Below are 15164 nucleotides of genomic sequence, written 5' to 3'. Positions count from 1 at the left end.
AGGGAATCAAGTATTGTCTTCTACATGAGTTATTGCCTGTTATAGTGGAAAATGATTCCCCTACAATGTAAAAGGTACTGGATGGTATTTGGGAGGTTCCATGGACCATTGCTTTGCCAGTGAGGAGTATACAAAGATGGAGGAAGGACAAAGAGGTTTCAGTGGTGCATGTGTTCAGAGAAGGAAACAGTGTGGCAGATTATTTTATTAACCTGGTTTTTGATTTTGCAGGTACAATTCAATATAATTAGTTTCAAGATATTCCAACTCATGGAATCAGATGCAGTAAGTAATAAGTAGGAGGTTCATCAGCAACTTCTGTGACTAAGTTCAAAATCTATGCTAGTTAAGATCATGCATCTATAAGATTGGAGCTGAACTCTACTTCATCCAGGATGACTTGAAGATAAATTCAAGAGATTTGATTCATTCCACTTGTGATACTTGAGAGTGTGAAAGATGGATACAAATCAAGGTCCCTGGTTTGCTTTAGTATGATGAAGGTTCTAGTAGTGTTAATGTGGTGATCATAGCTAGTTTTCAGCTTTCTAGATAGTTTGTTTTCTTTTCAATTTTCTATAACTTGCTTTTCTTCTGTAAATATTTGCTGCAATAAATTCCCACCATTTTAGGTGGTTTTATCAAAAAAAAAAAAAAAACAAAAGAAGTCATAATCCAAAATCTGGATTAGACTCTAACCGGCACTTAGCGAGCATTTATTCACTTAGCGAACTTTTCCCATACAAGTAGTAGAAATATATGACAAGTACAGTCAAATCTCTCTATAAAAACATCGTTGGGTTCGAAATCTTTTGGCTGTTATAGACCTATAACAATATTTGACATTTAAATAATAGTAGGCAGTATTAGGCAAAAAAGATAAATAAAATTTGATTTATTTATTTATTTTTAATGTTATAAAATAACAAAAGCATTTAAATTTTAAATCTTAAAGATATGCATACTTCACTAACTAAACATTAAAGAAAGTTAATACAATTTCAGTAAATTCATAACCAAATGTATGAAATTTTAATCTCTAAGGCACACATTTTAAATCTACCTGAAATTTAAAATTTTCAAGCTTGATAGAAGAAATTTATAATTGTGGCTTGTTTCTCTAGTCTCTTAGTAGTGTATAATATAACACTTAAATTTACGAAGATTTGCGTCCAAACTTTTAGCAAACGGGTATCCAATTATTTTCCCTCGAAGGGAATCTGAGAGTTGAACCGTTGAATATTCTATCCTAGTCCAAGTAACAATAGATATTCAATTTTTATAGATGATTTTTTTTTCCAGAAATAAACATATTATTTATTACAAAGAGGAATATTTGTAGCTCAAAATGAAGCAAATATTTTTCACCACCAATTGGACATGGCCCCATTCGAGTGCCCATACCATCATCTACCCTCAAAACTTCTAATCTAGTATCCAATACCTAGCACCATACTTTGGGGGATAGAAATTCAAATGTGAAACATAGCTTGCAAGTTTAGGGACAAGACTAAGTCTGAATAACACCTCTTGAATAATCAGTTTAATGATAACATACATATGGGGATCTTCTTGTCTTCTGAAATACCACAACATTCCTCTCCATCCACAAGTGATATACAATAGCAGCCAGGACAATTCTATACACAGCAGCTCCTTTACTATGTCTACCACCAATTAATAGCCCAAGAAGCTTTATCTTTCCAGAACAAACAATTATTGTTCAGGTCTTGCCATAGCAACAGTTTCTTCCATATTGCACCAGATACAGTGCATTGAAAGAGCAAATGTGTTACACCTCAAAAATTTTCGCGTCATTTGCGTCGTAAGTAAACTAATGTAAGCTCGGAGAGGTCATGGGTCACACCTCGACGAGAAGCATGACGGGCACCGATCTATTGGTCGGATGCCACCCGGCGTAATAGTTACCATGATTTTCATACAACTATTATTCAGTATAATATGACTCTAACATGATTGAAAGGACACCTGCATGCAGAAAAGGCCTAAATATAGAAATATGCAATGATCCGACACACACACACACACACATATATTTATATATATATACATACATACATACATACATAAGAGAGCCTATAAGGCCGCAAAAATATCATAAGTATCATAAAGCCGGCAAGGCTATCAGTAGAATATCAAAACCCAAATCAAGGCCGACAAGGCCAGACATAATATCTACATACCCCACTATGTCTATGAGCCTCTAAGAGTGTGCATGCAAAAGTGTAAAGGTCGGGAAAGGGCCCCGACATACCCATAGTATATAAACATATATCATAATAATATAAATATACCAAAAGATAGCAACCCTGGAGTAAGGGTACTTGCTAACGCAGCTGATACCGGAAGTCCTACTGTGGTGGAGATCCTCCGCTACGGCTACCAGGACCTGCAACACGAAATGCAGGGTCTCGTGCAATGGGATGTTAGTACGGATAAAAGCATTGAGTATGTAAAGCGGAATCAATAACATAAGTAACACAGAAATATAAAAAGGATAGAAGTAACCTGAGCCATCTGAGAGCGTACAATATGCAATGCATGAGTTTAAAAATCTTATGCAAGTATGTACGTATAGTAGTATCATCATCGTGTCATCGTCATATCATCATCATCCCGTGTCCGGCATCATAACATGCCCACTGCAGTGGTGTGCACATCTAGTGCCTGCCCAACCGACTAGTATTAAGGATCCGTACTAGATGGTTGACCTTCAAATTCTAATGTATGAGTATGTGCATAAACTGCTTATTTAGTGTTTTATTCTATATATATATAGGTTCCTTTTTCAGTTCATGCACGATCATACACGGTCTCGGGTTAATTCGTTTAGTGCATTTAGAAGGTCCTTACTTAGACTTTGTATCTATACGGATGACTCTGTACGGGTTTTAAGAATTCATAAGTTTTAAAGCTCATACATTTTTGTTATTAGGCGTGTATGAAATAAAATTGGTTTACTATCGTTGAATTGGGCTTAAAAACCCGATGAAAATCCTCTTTCTATTTCAAGCTTTGGGATCAGCCCGAAAAATTGTGAATTTATACCTCTTTTCTGAATAAGGTCAATAAATCAAATATCTATATACTCCATTTTTAACTGAAACTCAAAATCCTATTTTCATATTGTTGGGCTTGGCCCAAAAACGTGACTTGGTGCTTTTAAGAAAAACTTAAAAGAGTCCAGCTTCAATTTGCCAAAATGAAACGTGTTTTCTTAATACCAAAAATGGGTTCCGTTCAATTTGTATTTTTCTGGAAAATATATCAACAACATCATAAGTATTTGCCTTTGTCTATATTTTTTACTTGTTTGGAAAAAAAATTGTCCGTTTTAGTTTAGTCATTTTTAGAGAAAAATCATTTGTATCGAGTTTGGATTTTGAAAATCATTTGGGGACCTAAAGTCAAACTAAACGGCATATGTACCGTTGTCCTAAGACAGCTAGTTCAAAACATAAAGATTCCAATATAATTTATGAGTTTTATACATTTTTACACAAATAATACAATCAAAATCAACTTCAAATTAATTAAATAAATAGAAAAGATGGGAAGACTAGGGGAGTACCAAGCCCCTGTTTAGCCATTTTCACCTATGGCTGGGCCTTCTACGTGTATAACATATATATTAGCTTCCCTTTCATACTCGATTCGCCCCAAATGTGAAGAAATGCCTGTTGGGCCTCAGCCCAATAGGTTGGTTTTATAACGGCCCAAGTGGCCATGCAGTGAAGAAGAAAAGAAACAAAGACCCCGGTTAGTTTATATTTTACTGACCATATAACATACATATATATATCATCACATCTATTCACAAGTCATGTAGTATGCATATGCACCTCCATGCCCTTAGACTTTATTGGGGAAGACTTGGGTAGTGAGAAGGGAAAGTCATCACCATCTGCATTCCTAATGTCGCACAAGTTCCAAGAGGTTTAGTGAACATCCAGCATGGATGGACTCAGGGGAAGGTTTAGACCAGGCCCCCAAACTACTTTGTTCTCCTAACCAATACAGCCATGGAAGACACAGACTTACATATCCATATACAACCTTGGAACATATATAACAAGTCTAATGCACATAGTTATAGGATAGCAACAAATTAATAGGAACAGGTAAAGAGTATGAGGAGCAAAAATGAATACACAATAGGCAGGTGTAATATTCCCGTAAACCAAAACCAAGACAGCTGAATATGACTTAAACAAGGATGAAATAGCATACATGGATACAATGTAATCAAAGCTAGATTGAACCAAACAATCACAACATTAGCAGGTACATAGTGGTAGCATAGTTCAAAGCAGTATTGAACTAAGTAGGCATTGTGTAAACAAAATAAGCAAAGGCACATAGACATAGAGAGATCAAGAGTAAACTGTAGCATCCAGTAGGGAAGCAAATAAGATGTAGAAGTCAACTCCAAGTTAATCACTCCAAGACATAGTAATCTTATAGGAAGCAATTGATGATCAAACAAGCATGGACATTGCAAACAGGTTTCCCTTGATCCATTTGGCTGTAGGCAAAACTAAACAGGAACATGAATTCAGATTTGATGCGTTAACTTAAATCCCTTCATAGACCTTAAGAATGGAATAATCACATATGTGGATAGAGGCCAATGTCATTCAGGAAATGAAAGGAGAAAACAGGCAGACATCAGACATACAAAATCTAGTCTTAGCTTCCAACACTAATCTCTCAAAACATTCATACTGGACAAGTTACCAGGGTTCTTAACACAGTTAGGTTCTCAGAAGCAAAGCATTATCCTTAAACAAGTCCTGAGAGATACCACATAAGTGCACAGGGTAAAGGAAAGCAAGGTGTGTTCATGTTTTTAAGAAAAACTACACAACAACCATTCAGATTTCCACTTTTAAGCCTAATGACTCAGCCCCTTTTAAAGTAACCTGGACAATACTCAGCTTTGTCATTTAGGCAAAACAGTTCATACCAATAAACAGTTTACCTAGAAAAGTCACACAAGTCTAAACAACCTCATTTCTTCCTTCCCCTCTCTTATTTTATCTTGAACATTGAAAAGATCAACCACACAAAATAAATGATCCTCCTGATCCTTTGTAAACAATCAATGACTCATCATTAACCCTCATCTGTCATTTTAATAGTCTCTTAATTAGTTCAGACCCCTCTCAGGTTCATTTTATTACAGCGTCTGACCTTGGTTAATGACTAATATAGATTCCCTAGTGACCTGTTTACTCCAGTAGACATGAATGCACCCATGATTCACTAATCTAGATTCAAGTTATCAACCAAAGAACCATATGTTGGTGTTTTAAAGTGTTTAAGAGTCTCCACTGCACTTAAAGTTTAATCAAGATCTCAAATTCATCTTAGTATCTAACTTGTTATTTTACTAGTCTATTATTTAATTGTTACAAGCATTTCATACCATTATGCCAAAACACACCCCACTGATAACTAGTTACACATCATATTAAGCAACAATTAGAGATTTCTATACTATTACTTCAATAAAACACTACGTTAATGACTGGCCAAGCACCATATTTGACATAAACTAAATATTTTTACATTATTAATCCAACAAATACCACACTTATGATCAACTAAACATTTATACCAAACATATATTGAGCACAGTAATAGAACACTGATAAATGGAAAGAAAAATATAAAGGTTTACATTTTTAATGCGCAATAGAGTCAAGAATGAATTTGAAAGCCGTAGTTCTTCCATTCCTCCACTCAACCACACATAAAACAAATAAGAGATCAAATATTTGAACTAGAAAACCTTGACTTTGAAGTTAAGAACAATTTTTTTACTGAACACGGCTTTAAATTCGAATAAGACTCAAATATTAAGCTCTGTGCTTTTGCTTGAGAGTTCAAGACTTGTCTCAATTGTGATCCCAAAACTATTGAAAATTTTCAAGAAACCGATGTGGGACAACAAGTTTTTTCAGAAAGTAACCTTACACAAACAAATCTATGGCTAAAATCGATTCAAACAACAATGGATGGTCAGATTTGAGCCTGGTTTTGCTCGATCCGACACATTTGCTCTCAACCAATGAAGTTCGAGTAGAAAATGGCAGTACATCAAATCAAACAGAAAAGGATCAACTTTTGACCGCCACTATTGAATTGTAGAACGAAAATGGTTCGCTTCTAGTTTCCGGGAGAGCCAGTTTTAGAATGGAAAGTAAATACTGCGTCTCCAAAAGGTAGGTTTATTTCCTATCTACGGGCAAGGAAAATGATCACAAAAGGTTGTATTTACTATCTAGTTCGGGTTCAAGATGTAGAAGCTGAACCGCCAACTCTTCAGTCTGTCCCCGTAGTGAATGAGTTTCCGGATGTATTCCCGGAAGAGATTCCAGGCCTCCCTCCAGAGTGGGAGATTGACTTCGCTATTGATGTGCTACCGGATACCAAGCCCATATCTATTCCTCCTTATAGGATGGCCCTTGTAGAGTTGAAACAGTTTAAGGAGCAATTGAAGGACTTGCTTGAAAAAGACTTGATTAGGCCTAGTTCTTCCCCGTGGGGAGCACTCGTGTTGTTTGTCCGAAAGAAATATGGCTCCTTCCAAATGTGCATTGACTATCGGCAGATAATCAAGAACAAATATCTGCTTCCAAGGATTGATGGCTTATTTGACCAATTACAAGGCTCCAAATGGTTTTCGAAGATAGATTTGAGGTCCGAGTATCATCAAGTGCGAGTTAAGCAGAAAGATATTCCCAAGACAACCTTCAGAACTAGATACGACCATTTCGAGTTCTGGGTAATGTCGTTTGGGCTAACTAATGCACCGACAATATTTATGGATTTGATGAACAATATGTTCAGGCCCTTCTTACATTTATTTGTGGTTGTGTTTATCGATGATATCCTGGTATATTCTAGGCCCAAGGCAGAACATGTGGATCACTTGCGTGCTGTTCTTAGAGTTCTTCAAACTCGAGAGTTATTTGCCAAATTTTTTAAGTGTGAATTTTGGTTGAACTCAGTGACCTTTTTAGGGCATATTATTTCAGCCGATGGAATACGGGTAGATGCCCAAAATATTGGGGCCGTGAAGATTTGCTGAGGCCTACAACACCTACGGAAGTTCATAGTTTTCTGGGCTTAGCAGGTTATTACAGGAGGTTCATAGAAGGCTCTTCTTCTATTTTCGCACCACTCACGAAGCTGACCCAGAAATCAGCTAAGTTTCAATGGACAGATGCTTGTGAACGTGGTTTCCAAGAGCAAAGGGATAGATTAACTTCTGCCCAGTCCTGACATTTCTAGAGGGATCGGAAGGTTATGTTGTCTATTGTGATGTTTCAGGCGTTGGGCTAGGCTGTGTGTTGATGCAACATGGTAAGGTGATCGCGTATACTTCAAGGCAGTTGCAGAAACATGGGAAAAATTACTCGACCCATGATCTTGAATTGGATGCAGTGATTCATGCATTGAAGATGTGGAGACATTATTTGTATGGCATCCACGTTGATATTTATACAGATCATAAGAGCCTTCAGTATATCTTCAAGAAGAAAGAATTAAATTTACGACAACGGCGATGGTTGGAGTTGTTGAAGGACTACGATGTTGACATCCTGTATCATCCCGGGAAAGCAAATGTTGTGGTTGATGCTCTTAGCCATAGATCCATGGAAAGTTTATGCGATGTTCGGCCAGAGAAAAGAGAGATAGCTCGTGAGCTCCAGCAGTTAGCTAGCCTAGGAGTTCGAGTAGTGGACACAGGCAGTATGGGAGCTATCATTCAATATTCAGTGGTCTCGTCGCTAGTAGTTGAAGTAAAAGAGCGTCAATACGAAGATCCCATGCTAATTCATTACAGAAATACACTCCCTCGGAAGGAGGAGCCATCATTTGAGATTTTTGGAGATGGAGTCCTCCGATGTCGAGGCAGTTATGTGTTCCTGATGTTGCAGGATTACGCCACGAAATATTGAGAGAAGCCCATTGTTCCCGTTATTCCGTTCACCCCGGAGCAACGAAGATGTATCATGATCTTAAATTTATATATTGGTGGAATGGGATGAAGAAAGATATAGTGAAATTCGTAGCTCAATGTCCTAACTATCAGCAAGTGAAAATTGAGCATCAAAAGCCGGGAGGATTGTTGCAAGCTATAGAAATTCCAACTTAGAAATGGGATGTAACTAACATGGACTTCATTACAGGCTTACCCCGTTCTCTACGTAAGTATGATTCGATATGGGTGATTGTGGATAGACGCACGAAGTCAGCTCATTTCTTACCGGTCAGAACTACGTATGTAGCAGAAGATTATGCAAAGCTTTATCCAATAAAGGGACTCAGTTTGCAGCCAATTTTTGGAAATCTTTTCAAGAAGGTTTGGGGACTCAGGTGAGTCTTAGCACGACATTTCACCCACAGACAGATGGGCAAGCTGAACGTACCATTCAGACTCTTGAGGATACGCTACGGGCATGCATATTGGACTTTGGAGGTAATTGGGATGATCATTTACCGCTTATTGAATTTTCTTATAACAATAGTCATCATTCTAGCATCTAGATGGCCCCGTATAAGGCTTTATATGGGCGAAAGTGTATATCTTCAATAGGGTGGTTCGAAGTAGGAGAGACCAAATTGATAGGGCCAGACTTGGTCCAGCAAGCTATAGAGAAAGTCAAGCTTATACAAGATCTATTATTAACAGCTCAGAGTCGTCAGAAATCCTATGCAGATAATCGTCGAAGAGACTTAGAGTTCCAAGTGAAAGATTGGGTATTTTTGAAGGTGTCGCCAATGAGAGGCATCATGAGATTTGGCAAGAAGGGCAAGCTTGACCCCCGTTACATTGGACCTTATGAGATTGTACGCAAGATAGGCCAGGGGGCTTATGAGTTAGACCTACCTCCCGATTTGGAGTTAGTTCACCTAATTTTCCATATATCGATGCTCCGTAAGCGCATCGGAGATCCTTTTAGAATTGTACCAATAGGTGATGTCCAAGTTACCAAACAATTGTCTTATGAAGAAGTCCCCATTGCATTTTAGATAGGGAAGTACGGAAGCTCAGAACCAAAGAAGTAGCTTCAGTAAAAGTTTTATGGAGAAATAATAATAGAGAGGAAATGACTTGGGAAGCCGAAGAAGACATGAAGCTTAGGTACCCGCATTTATTTTCACCCCCAGAGGAGACCCAGGTAGAGACGCCATTATCCTCAGGTATGTAGTGTTTTCCTGGTCGTGTGTGGCCACAGTTATTGATGTTGTTGTTGTAGCCCTGTGAGGCGATGTATTTTGGGTTGCTGTACAGGGTGGTATTGCCATATTATTGGGGAAACTCTGGCAAATTTTTTATAGAATCCCCAAGAACATAACATTCGAGGACGAATGTTCCTAAGGGGGGAAGAATGTTACACCTCGAAAATTTCTGATTTGTTGCCTTGTGGATAGGCTAATGTGAGCTTAAGGTGATTATAGAATTCTTATGCGATTAAGGGAAGTATTAGATAACTTACGGTGCATACCATAAGATTTTGAAGTCATACGAATATGTGAAAATCAGTTTGTTGAAGGAAGTGAAATATAAGTCGTGATTTGGAAAGGTTTTCGCTATAATTGAGCTAATATTTATTTGATGATATCTTGAGGGCTAATAAAGTATTATGTAAGTACCAAGAAGGTTCCACGAGGATTGGAAGTCGAACGAATCAACGAGAGAAAGTTTCGTACAACTGGGAGTTCTACGACCACTTATACGGTCCGTATAACTTTATACGGTCCGTATAAGGAGGGTCCTTATAACATAACCTGCACAGAAAGGGTCATTTTCTTGGTGGTGTTATACGACCACTTATACGGTCCGTATAACTTTATAAGGTCGGTATAAGGGGGTCCGTATAACTTGACCTATATCAGAAAGGGGTTTTCCCATGTGGTGTTATACGGTCCACTTATACGGGCTGTATAATATTATAAGTCCATCGGGCTGAGTTTTAAGTTTTTGTATAAATAGATGGCCTTTGCTTATTTATTTAATTTTTCATCTTCCATAAGTCTTGAGAGCTCAAAACCCTTCTCCAAGCATATTCCACTCCAATCTAAGAGAAAACATAGATCAAGAGGCAAGAATCAAGGTACCCATATGTTAGGAGTCTTGCTAGGGTTAATAGACTTCAAGAACAACTTGAGTGTAGAAGCTAGGGTTGTCACCCAAGGTGATATCTTGCTCCAAATCTCATTCCTATGAGATAAAAGGTTAGTTTTAATGTTTATTTCATGTTATCATGGATGCTTGGTTGTTGAAGAACTTGGGTAGAAGAAGAAAGTAGAAAATGAGGGCTAAGTGTAACTTTTATGATATTTTTGAGTAGTGAGGTAACTTGAGTCATGATTCTTAGTATAATAAGGGTATAATCTTGTTATGGACGGTAGTAATAGTGATAAGGAAGCATTGTATGAAAATGTGTTAAAATGGGTGTGAGGTTGTTGGTATAAGTTGAACGTAAGGACGAATTTTGAAGGCTTAATGGAATGTGATTACTTGATTATGATATTGTGGATGTTGTTGTGGTTGTTGAGAGTTGTTTTGGAATATGGTGGAGGTTGAAGAAATAGAGGAAATGCTGCCCAATTTTCATTAGATCATGAATTATTCTAGTTTGAATTTAAGAGTATCATTAAGGCTTAACCATGGTATGAATCCTTCTAATGTAGGTTGTTCAAGATTCGACAGTGAACGTTAAGTAGTTAAGAAGATTAAGAGGTATGTAAGGCTAACCCTTCTTTCATTAAGGCATGGTTCCTTTGATATATATTCTTTCATGAATCCCATAATGTCTTCCAAGTGACTCTATCTCTAAGATTACTAAAGCTCATGATCCTCGATACTTTCGCGATCCTATTGCTTTCCTTATATAATAGTTGATCCTCTAAGGATAGATGTAATGAAAACGATGATAGTAATGATATTAATGATACTTATGGACTCTTATGTATACGCGTCTAAGTATGTATGACTATTATGTAACACCGAGCTTACATGGCCGGGTATGATACCTATTGCGCGCACACCACTGCAGTTGGGTACGGATCACAATGAGCCTTGGTAGGGCCAGGTATGTATAATCACCAAGCCTTGTGATGGTCGGGTATGTGAACCACTGAACCTTTATGGTCGGGTCTGATATGGATTCGAATACGGGTATAATACGAATACGAATATGTATATGTATGTATATGTGCATGAGTAAGCGTTGAAAATTGAAGGTCCCTATGAAAGATAAGTAAGTAAATATGATGAAGGCCACTAGAGGTACAAATGACTCTATTACCTTCTAATTCTCCCATCTTATGCTATATCTTACGCTATATCTTATGCTATTTCTTGTGCTGTCTCTTATGCTTCTACTATGATGTTGATTATGCTTTAAATACTCAGTACATTATTTGTACTGACGTCCTTTTGTTTGTGGACGCTGCGTTATGCCCGTATGTGGACAGGGAGACAGGCTTGATCTATAGATTTCTTTTCAGGGACTACATAGAGGAGCTCCATTTCATCCGGAGCTACAGCTTTTGGGTATTATTCTTTTGTGTAAATATATACGGGCATGGAAGGGTCCTGTCCCCCTATATGTTGTTACCTAGTTTTCTTAGAGGCTCGTAGACAGTTGTGTACGGTTAGATGTCTTGCAGCCTTGTCAGCTCGTATTTTGTATATCATTTTGATAGCCTCGTCGGCTTGTGCTTATGGATATGGGCGTTGTTATTGATGATGATGTAAATGTGTTGTTGCCCAACGAGATTAGCACTATTGATGTATGTAAATTATGAGTAAGCCACGTGGCTCACCTAGATGTGAATATGAGAGTACGATAAGAGGTGCCCGGGTGGGTTAGCTCGGGGTGCACGTCATGGCCCTCGGGTTGGGTCGGGACACGCCACCATTCTCTTTTAATCTATTGTGGATAGTTGTTCGTAGCGATTTCTGACCCATTCTGCATCATTTAGCTCTGCCTCTTGGATGATCCTAAGTGAAGGGTTCTCCAATTCTGCGGGTATGACTGCTTCAGTACCGTAGATAAAGAGATATGGGGTTGCCTCGGTGGAAGTTCGGGTTGTGGTTCTGTACCTCAACAAGGCATAAGGCAACTGCTCGTGGTAATTCTTGTAATTGTCAATCATTTTTCTCAGGATCCTTTTGATATTCTTGTTGGCTGCCTCTATAGCTCCGTTCATCTGTGGTAGATCGGCAGTGGAGTTTCTGTGAGTTATCTTGAACTGGTCACAGATGACTTTAATCAAATGGCTGTTTAGGTTAGCACCGTTATCCGTGATGATGGATTCAGGTACGCCAAAGAGACATATCAAATTGTTCTTGATAAAGTCGGCCACGACTTTCTTGGTTACCAATTTGTGAGAAGTTGCTTCCACCCATTTGGTAAACTAGTCGATGGCGTCTAAGATGAAACGATGTCCGTTGGAAGCCGGTGGCTCAATGGGTCCTATGACGTCTATTCCCTATGCCACGAATGGCCAAGGCGAGCTCATCACATGTAACTCTGTGGGGGGGGGGAACTTGATTAGATCTCCGTGTTTGATACTGATGGCACTTTTGCACGAATATAGAGGAGTCTTGCTCTACGATAATCCAATAGTATCCTGTCCTCAAGATTTTTTTTGGTAAGGATGAATCCATTCATATGGGGTCTGCATGCCCCTGTGTGCATTTCTTTTAATAATTTTGTGGACTCTTTGGCGTCCACACATATGAGTAACCCTATGTCGGTTGTCCCCTTGTACAACACTTTCTTGTTTAGGAAGAATGCATTGGCCAACCTTCTGATGGTCTTCTTTTGATTTGCTGAAATTTCTGGTGGGTATTCTCCCTTCTCCAGGTACACCTTAATGTCGGCATACCATGGTTGACCGTGTTTGGCCTCGACATGGGCGCAGTGAGCCTATTCTTCTTTAATTGTGATCTGCAGTGGATGGATGTGTGTACTCTCGTGGTTCAGAATCATGGAGGCTACCGTAGCCAATGCGTCTGCAAACTCATTTTGAGCTTTCGAAGTATGCCTGAAGTCGATATTCTTGAATCTCCTGCACAATCTCTCTACTAGATTCACATATGGGAGTATCTTATCATTTTTGGATGCCCAATTTCCTTTCACTTAATTTATTAGCAAATTGGAGTCCCAGATTACCAACAATTCTTGTATGTTCATGTCCCATGCCATCCTGAGGCCAAGGATACCCGCTTGATATTCTGCCATGTTGTTAGTACATCTGAAGTTGAGCTTTGTGGCCATTAGATAGTGTTGTCCTGTTTCTGATTTTAACACTGCTCTGATGCCCGATCCTTTGTAATCGACTGCTCCATCGAAGAACAGTCTCCAACCTGAGTATGGTTCTGCCACCTCTTCTTCGATAAACATCATTTCCTCATCTGGGAAGAAAGTCTGTAATGGTTCAAGTTTTTCATCGACAGGGATTTTCGCCAGCAAGTCAGCTTGGGCTTGGCCTTTGATTGCCTTTTGTGCTACGTACACGATGTCGAATTCGCTTAGTAGCTTCTGCCATTTAGCATATTTTCCTATGGGCATCGGTTACCGAAAAATGTGTCTCAATGGATCCATTCTGGATATGAGGTTAGTAGTGAACACTGACAGGTAGTGCCTCAGCTTTTGAGCAATCAGATCAGAGCACAACAGGTTTTCTCTACGAGCGTATACCGTGCCTTGCAGGATGTGAACTTGCTCAAATAGTAGATGATATGTTCCTTTTTTCCCTCTTCATCATGCTGGGCGAGCATACACCCGAAAGCATTTTCTAATACTGACAAGTATAGTAATAGAGGACTCCCTTGCTTGGGTGGCGCTAGGACGGGAGGATTGGAAAGATATCTTTTGTGCTTTGTCAAATGTCTCTTGGCATTTTTCCATCCAATTTGTGGGAGCGTCTTTCTTGAGCAATTTAAGGATTGGCTCCACAATCATAGTTGACTGGGCTATGAACCGCGCAATATAGTTCAGCCTTCCCAAGAAGCTCATGACATTCTTTTTGGTCTTGGGAAGTGGCAGCTCTTGGATTGCCTTGATCTTGGTAGGTCCAATTCTATGCTCCTACGGCTAACCATGAATCCTAGTAACTTACCTACTGGGACTCCAAACACACATTTTGCCCGGTTTAGCTTTAGATTGAACTTACGAAGTCTGTAAAAAAAAACTTGCACAAGTGTGTGGTATGCTCTGAACTTTCTTTCAACTTTATGATGACATCGTCCACATAGATTTCGATCTCTCGATGCATCCTATCATGGAATAGGGTAGTCATAGCTCTCATGTATGTAGCGCCAGCATTCTTGAGGCCGAACGGCATTACCCTATAATGGTAGACTCCCCAAGGGGTGATGAAAGACATTTTTTCTGCATCTTCTTCTCTCATGAGTATTTGATGGTGCCCGGCGAAACAGTCCACAAATGACTGCAACTCATGCTTGGCGCGGTTGCCTATTAGAATGTGGATGTTTGGGAGAGGAAAGTTTTCTTTTAGACTGGCCCGATTGAGATCTCGGTAGTCCACGTAGATTTGGATCTTTCCATCCTTCTTAGATACTGGCACTATGTTAGCCACCCAGGTGGGGTAGGATGTTACCTCCGCTATCCCGGACTTGATTTGTTTTTCTACCTCGTCCTTTATCCTGATACTCATATCTGGTTTGAATGTTTGGGTCTTTTATTTGATCGGGACAAAACCCTCCTTGATGGGTAATATGTGGGCCACTATTTCAGCGCTCAACCCTAGCATATCTATGTATGAGCAGGCGAAAACTGTCACGACCCCACTAGAGGCCATGACGGGTACACAGCACTAGCTTACCGAGCACCTCTGGTATAACATTCCATTTTTCACGACTAAGTGGGCCATATGAACAATTCATACATATTTTACTCAACATAGTCATCGATAGCATATCTGTAAGCGTATGTCAAAAAGCTTTACCAAAATATTATGTAACAATAGGGATGAACAAAATTATGAAACATCTATCCACATACTTCTGTCTACGAGCATCTAAATAAGATACATACAACCACAAGGAGGGGACGGTTTTCACCGTGCCCGAATATGTACACAAGAGTAGT

The 15164-nt window shown here is 39.0% G+C and overlaps 1 protein-coding gene across 1 annotated transcript; it reads right to left on the bottom strand.

The window, feature by feature from the left end:
- Positions 1–11970: 11970 nt before the first annotated feature.
- LOC132637680 (uncharacterized) lies at positions 11971–13622 on the bottom strand. Its single transcript, XM_060354734.1, has 2 exons — positions 13224–13622; positions 11971–12297 (listed from the first exon to the last, which is right to left on the bottom strand). The coding sequence occupies exons 1-2, from the start codon at positions 13620–13622 to the stop codon at positions 11971–11973; spliced, it is 726 nt and encodes a 241-aa protein (XP_060210717.1).
- Between the last annotated feature and the right edge of the window lie 1542 nt (positions 13623–15164).

Source organism: Lycium barbarum, chromosome 4 (genome assembly GCF_019175385.1).
Source record: "Lycium barbarum isolate Lr01 chromosome 4, ASM1917538v2, whole genome shotgun sequence".
In the NCBI taxonomy this organism is placed as follows: domain Eukaryota; kingdom Viridiplantae; phylum Streptophyta; class Magnoliopsida; order Solanales; family Solanaceae; genus Lycium; species Lycium barbarum.
The sequence above is the reverse complement of the archived record's forward strand: the minus strand, read 5'-3'. Positions and strand labels throughout refer to the sequence as shown.

Bases quoted from the DNA above. Each gene is read 5' to 3' on its own strand.
- LOC132637680 (XM_060354734.1), bottom strand. From the start codon at position 13,622: ATGCCCATAGGAAAATATGCTAAATGGCAGAAGCTACTAAGCGAATTC. The intron at 12,298-13,223 runs GTAATCTGGGAC...ATCTGTGACCAG, and splicing joins TGAACATACAAGAATTGTTG to TTCAAGATAACTCACAGAAA.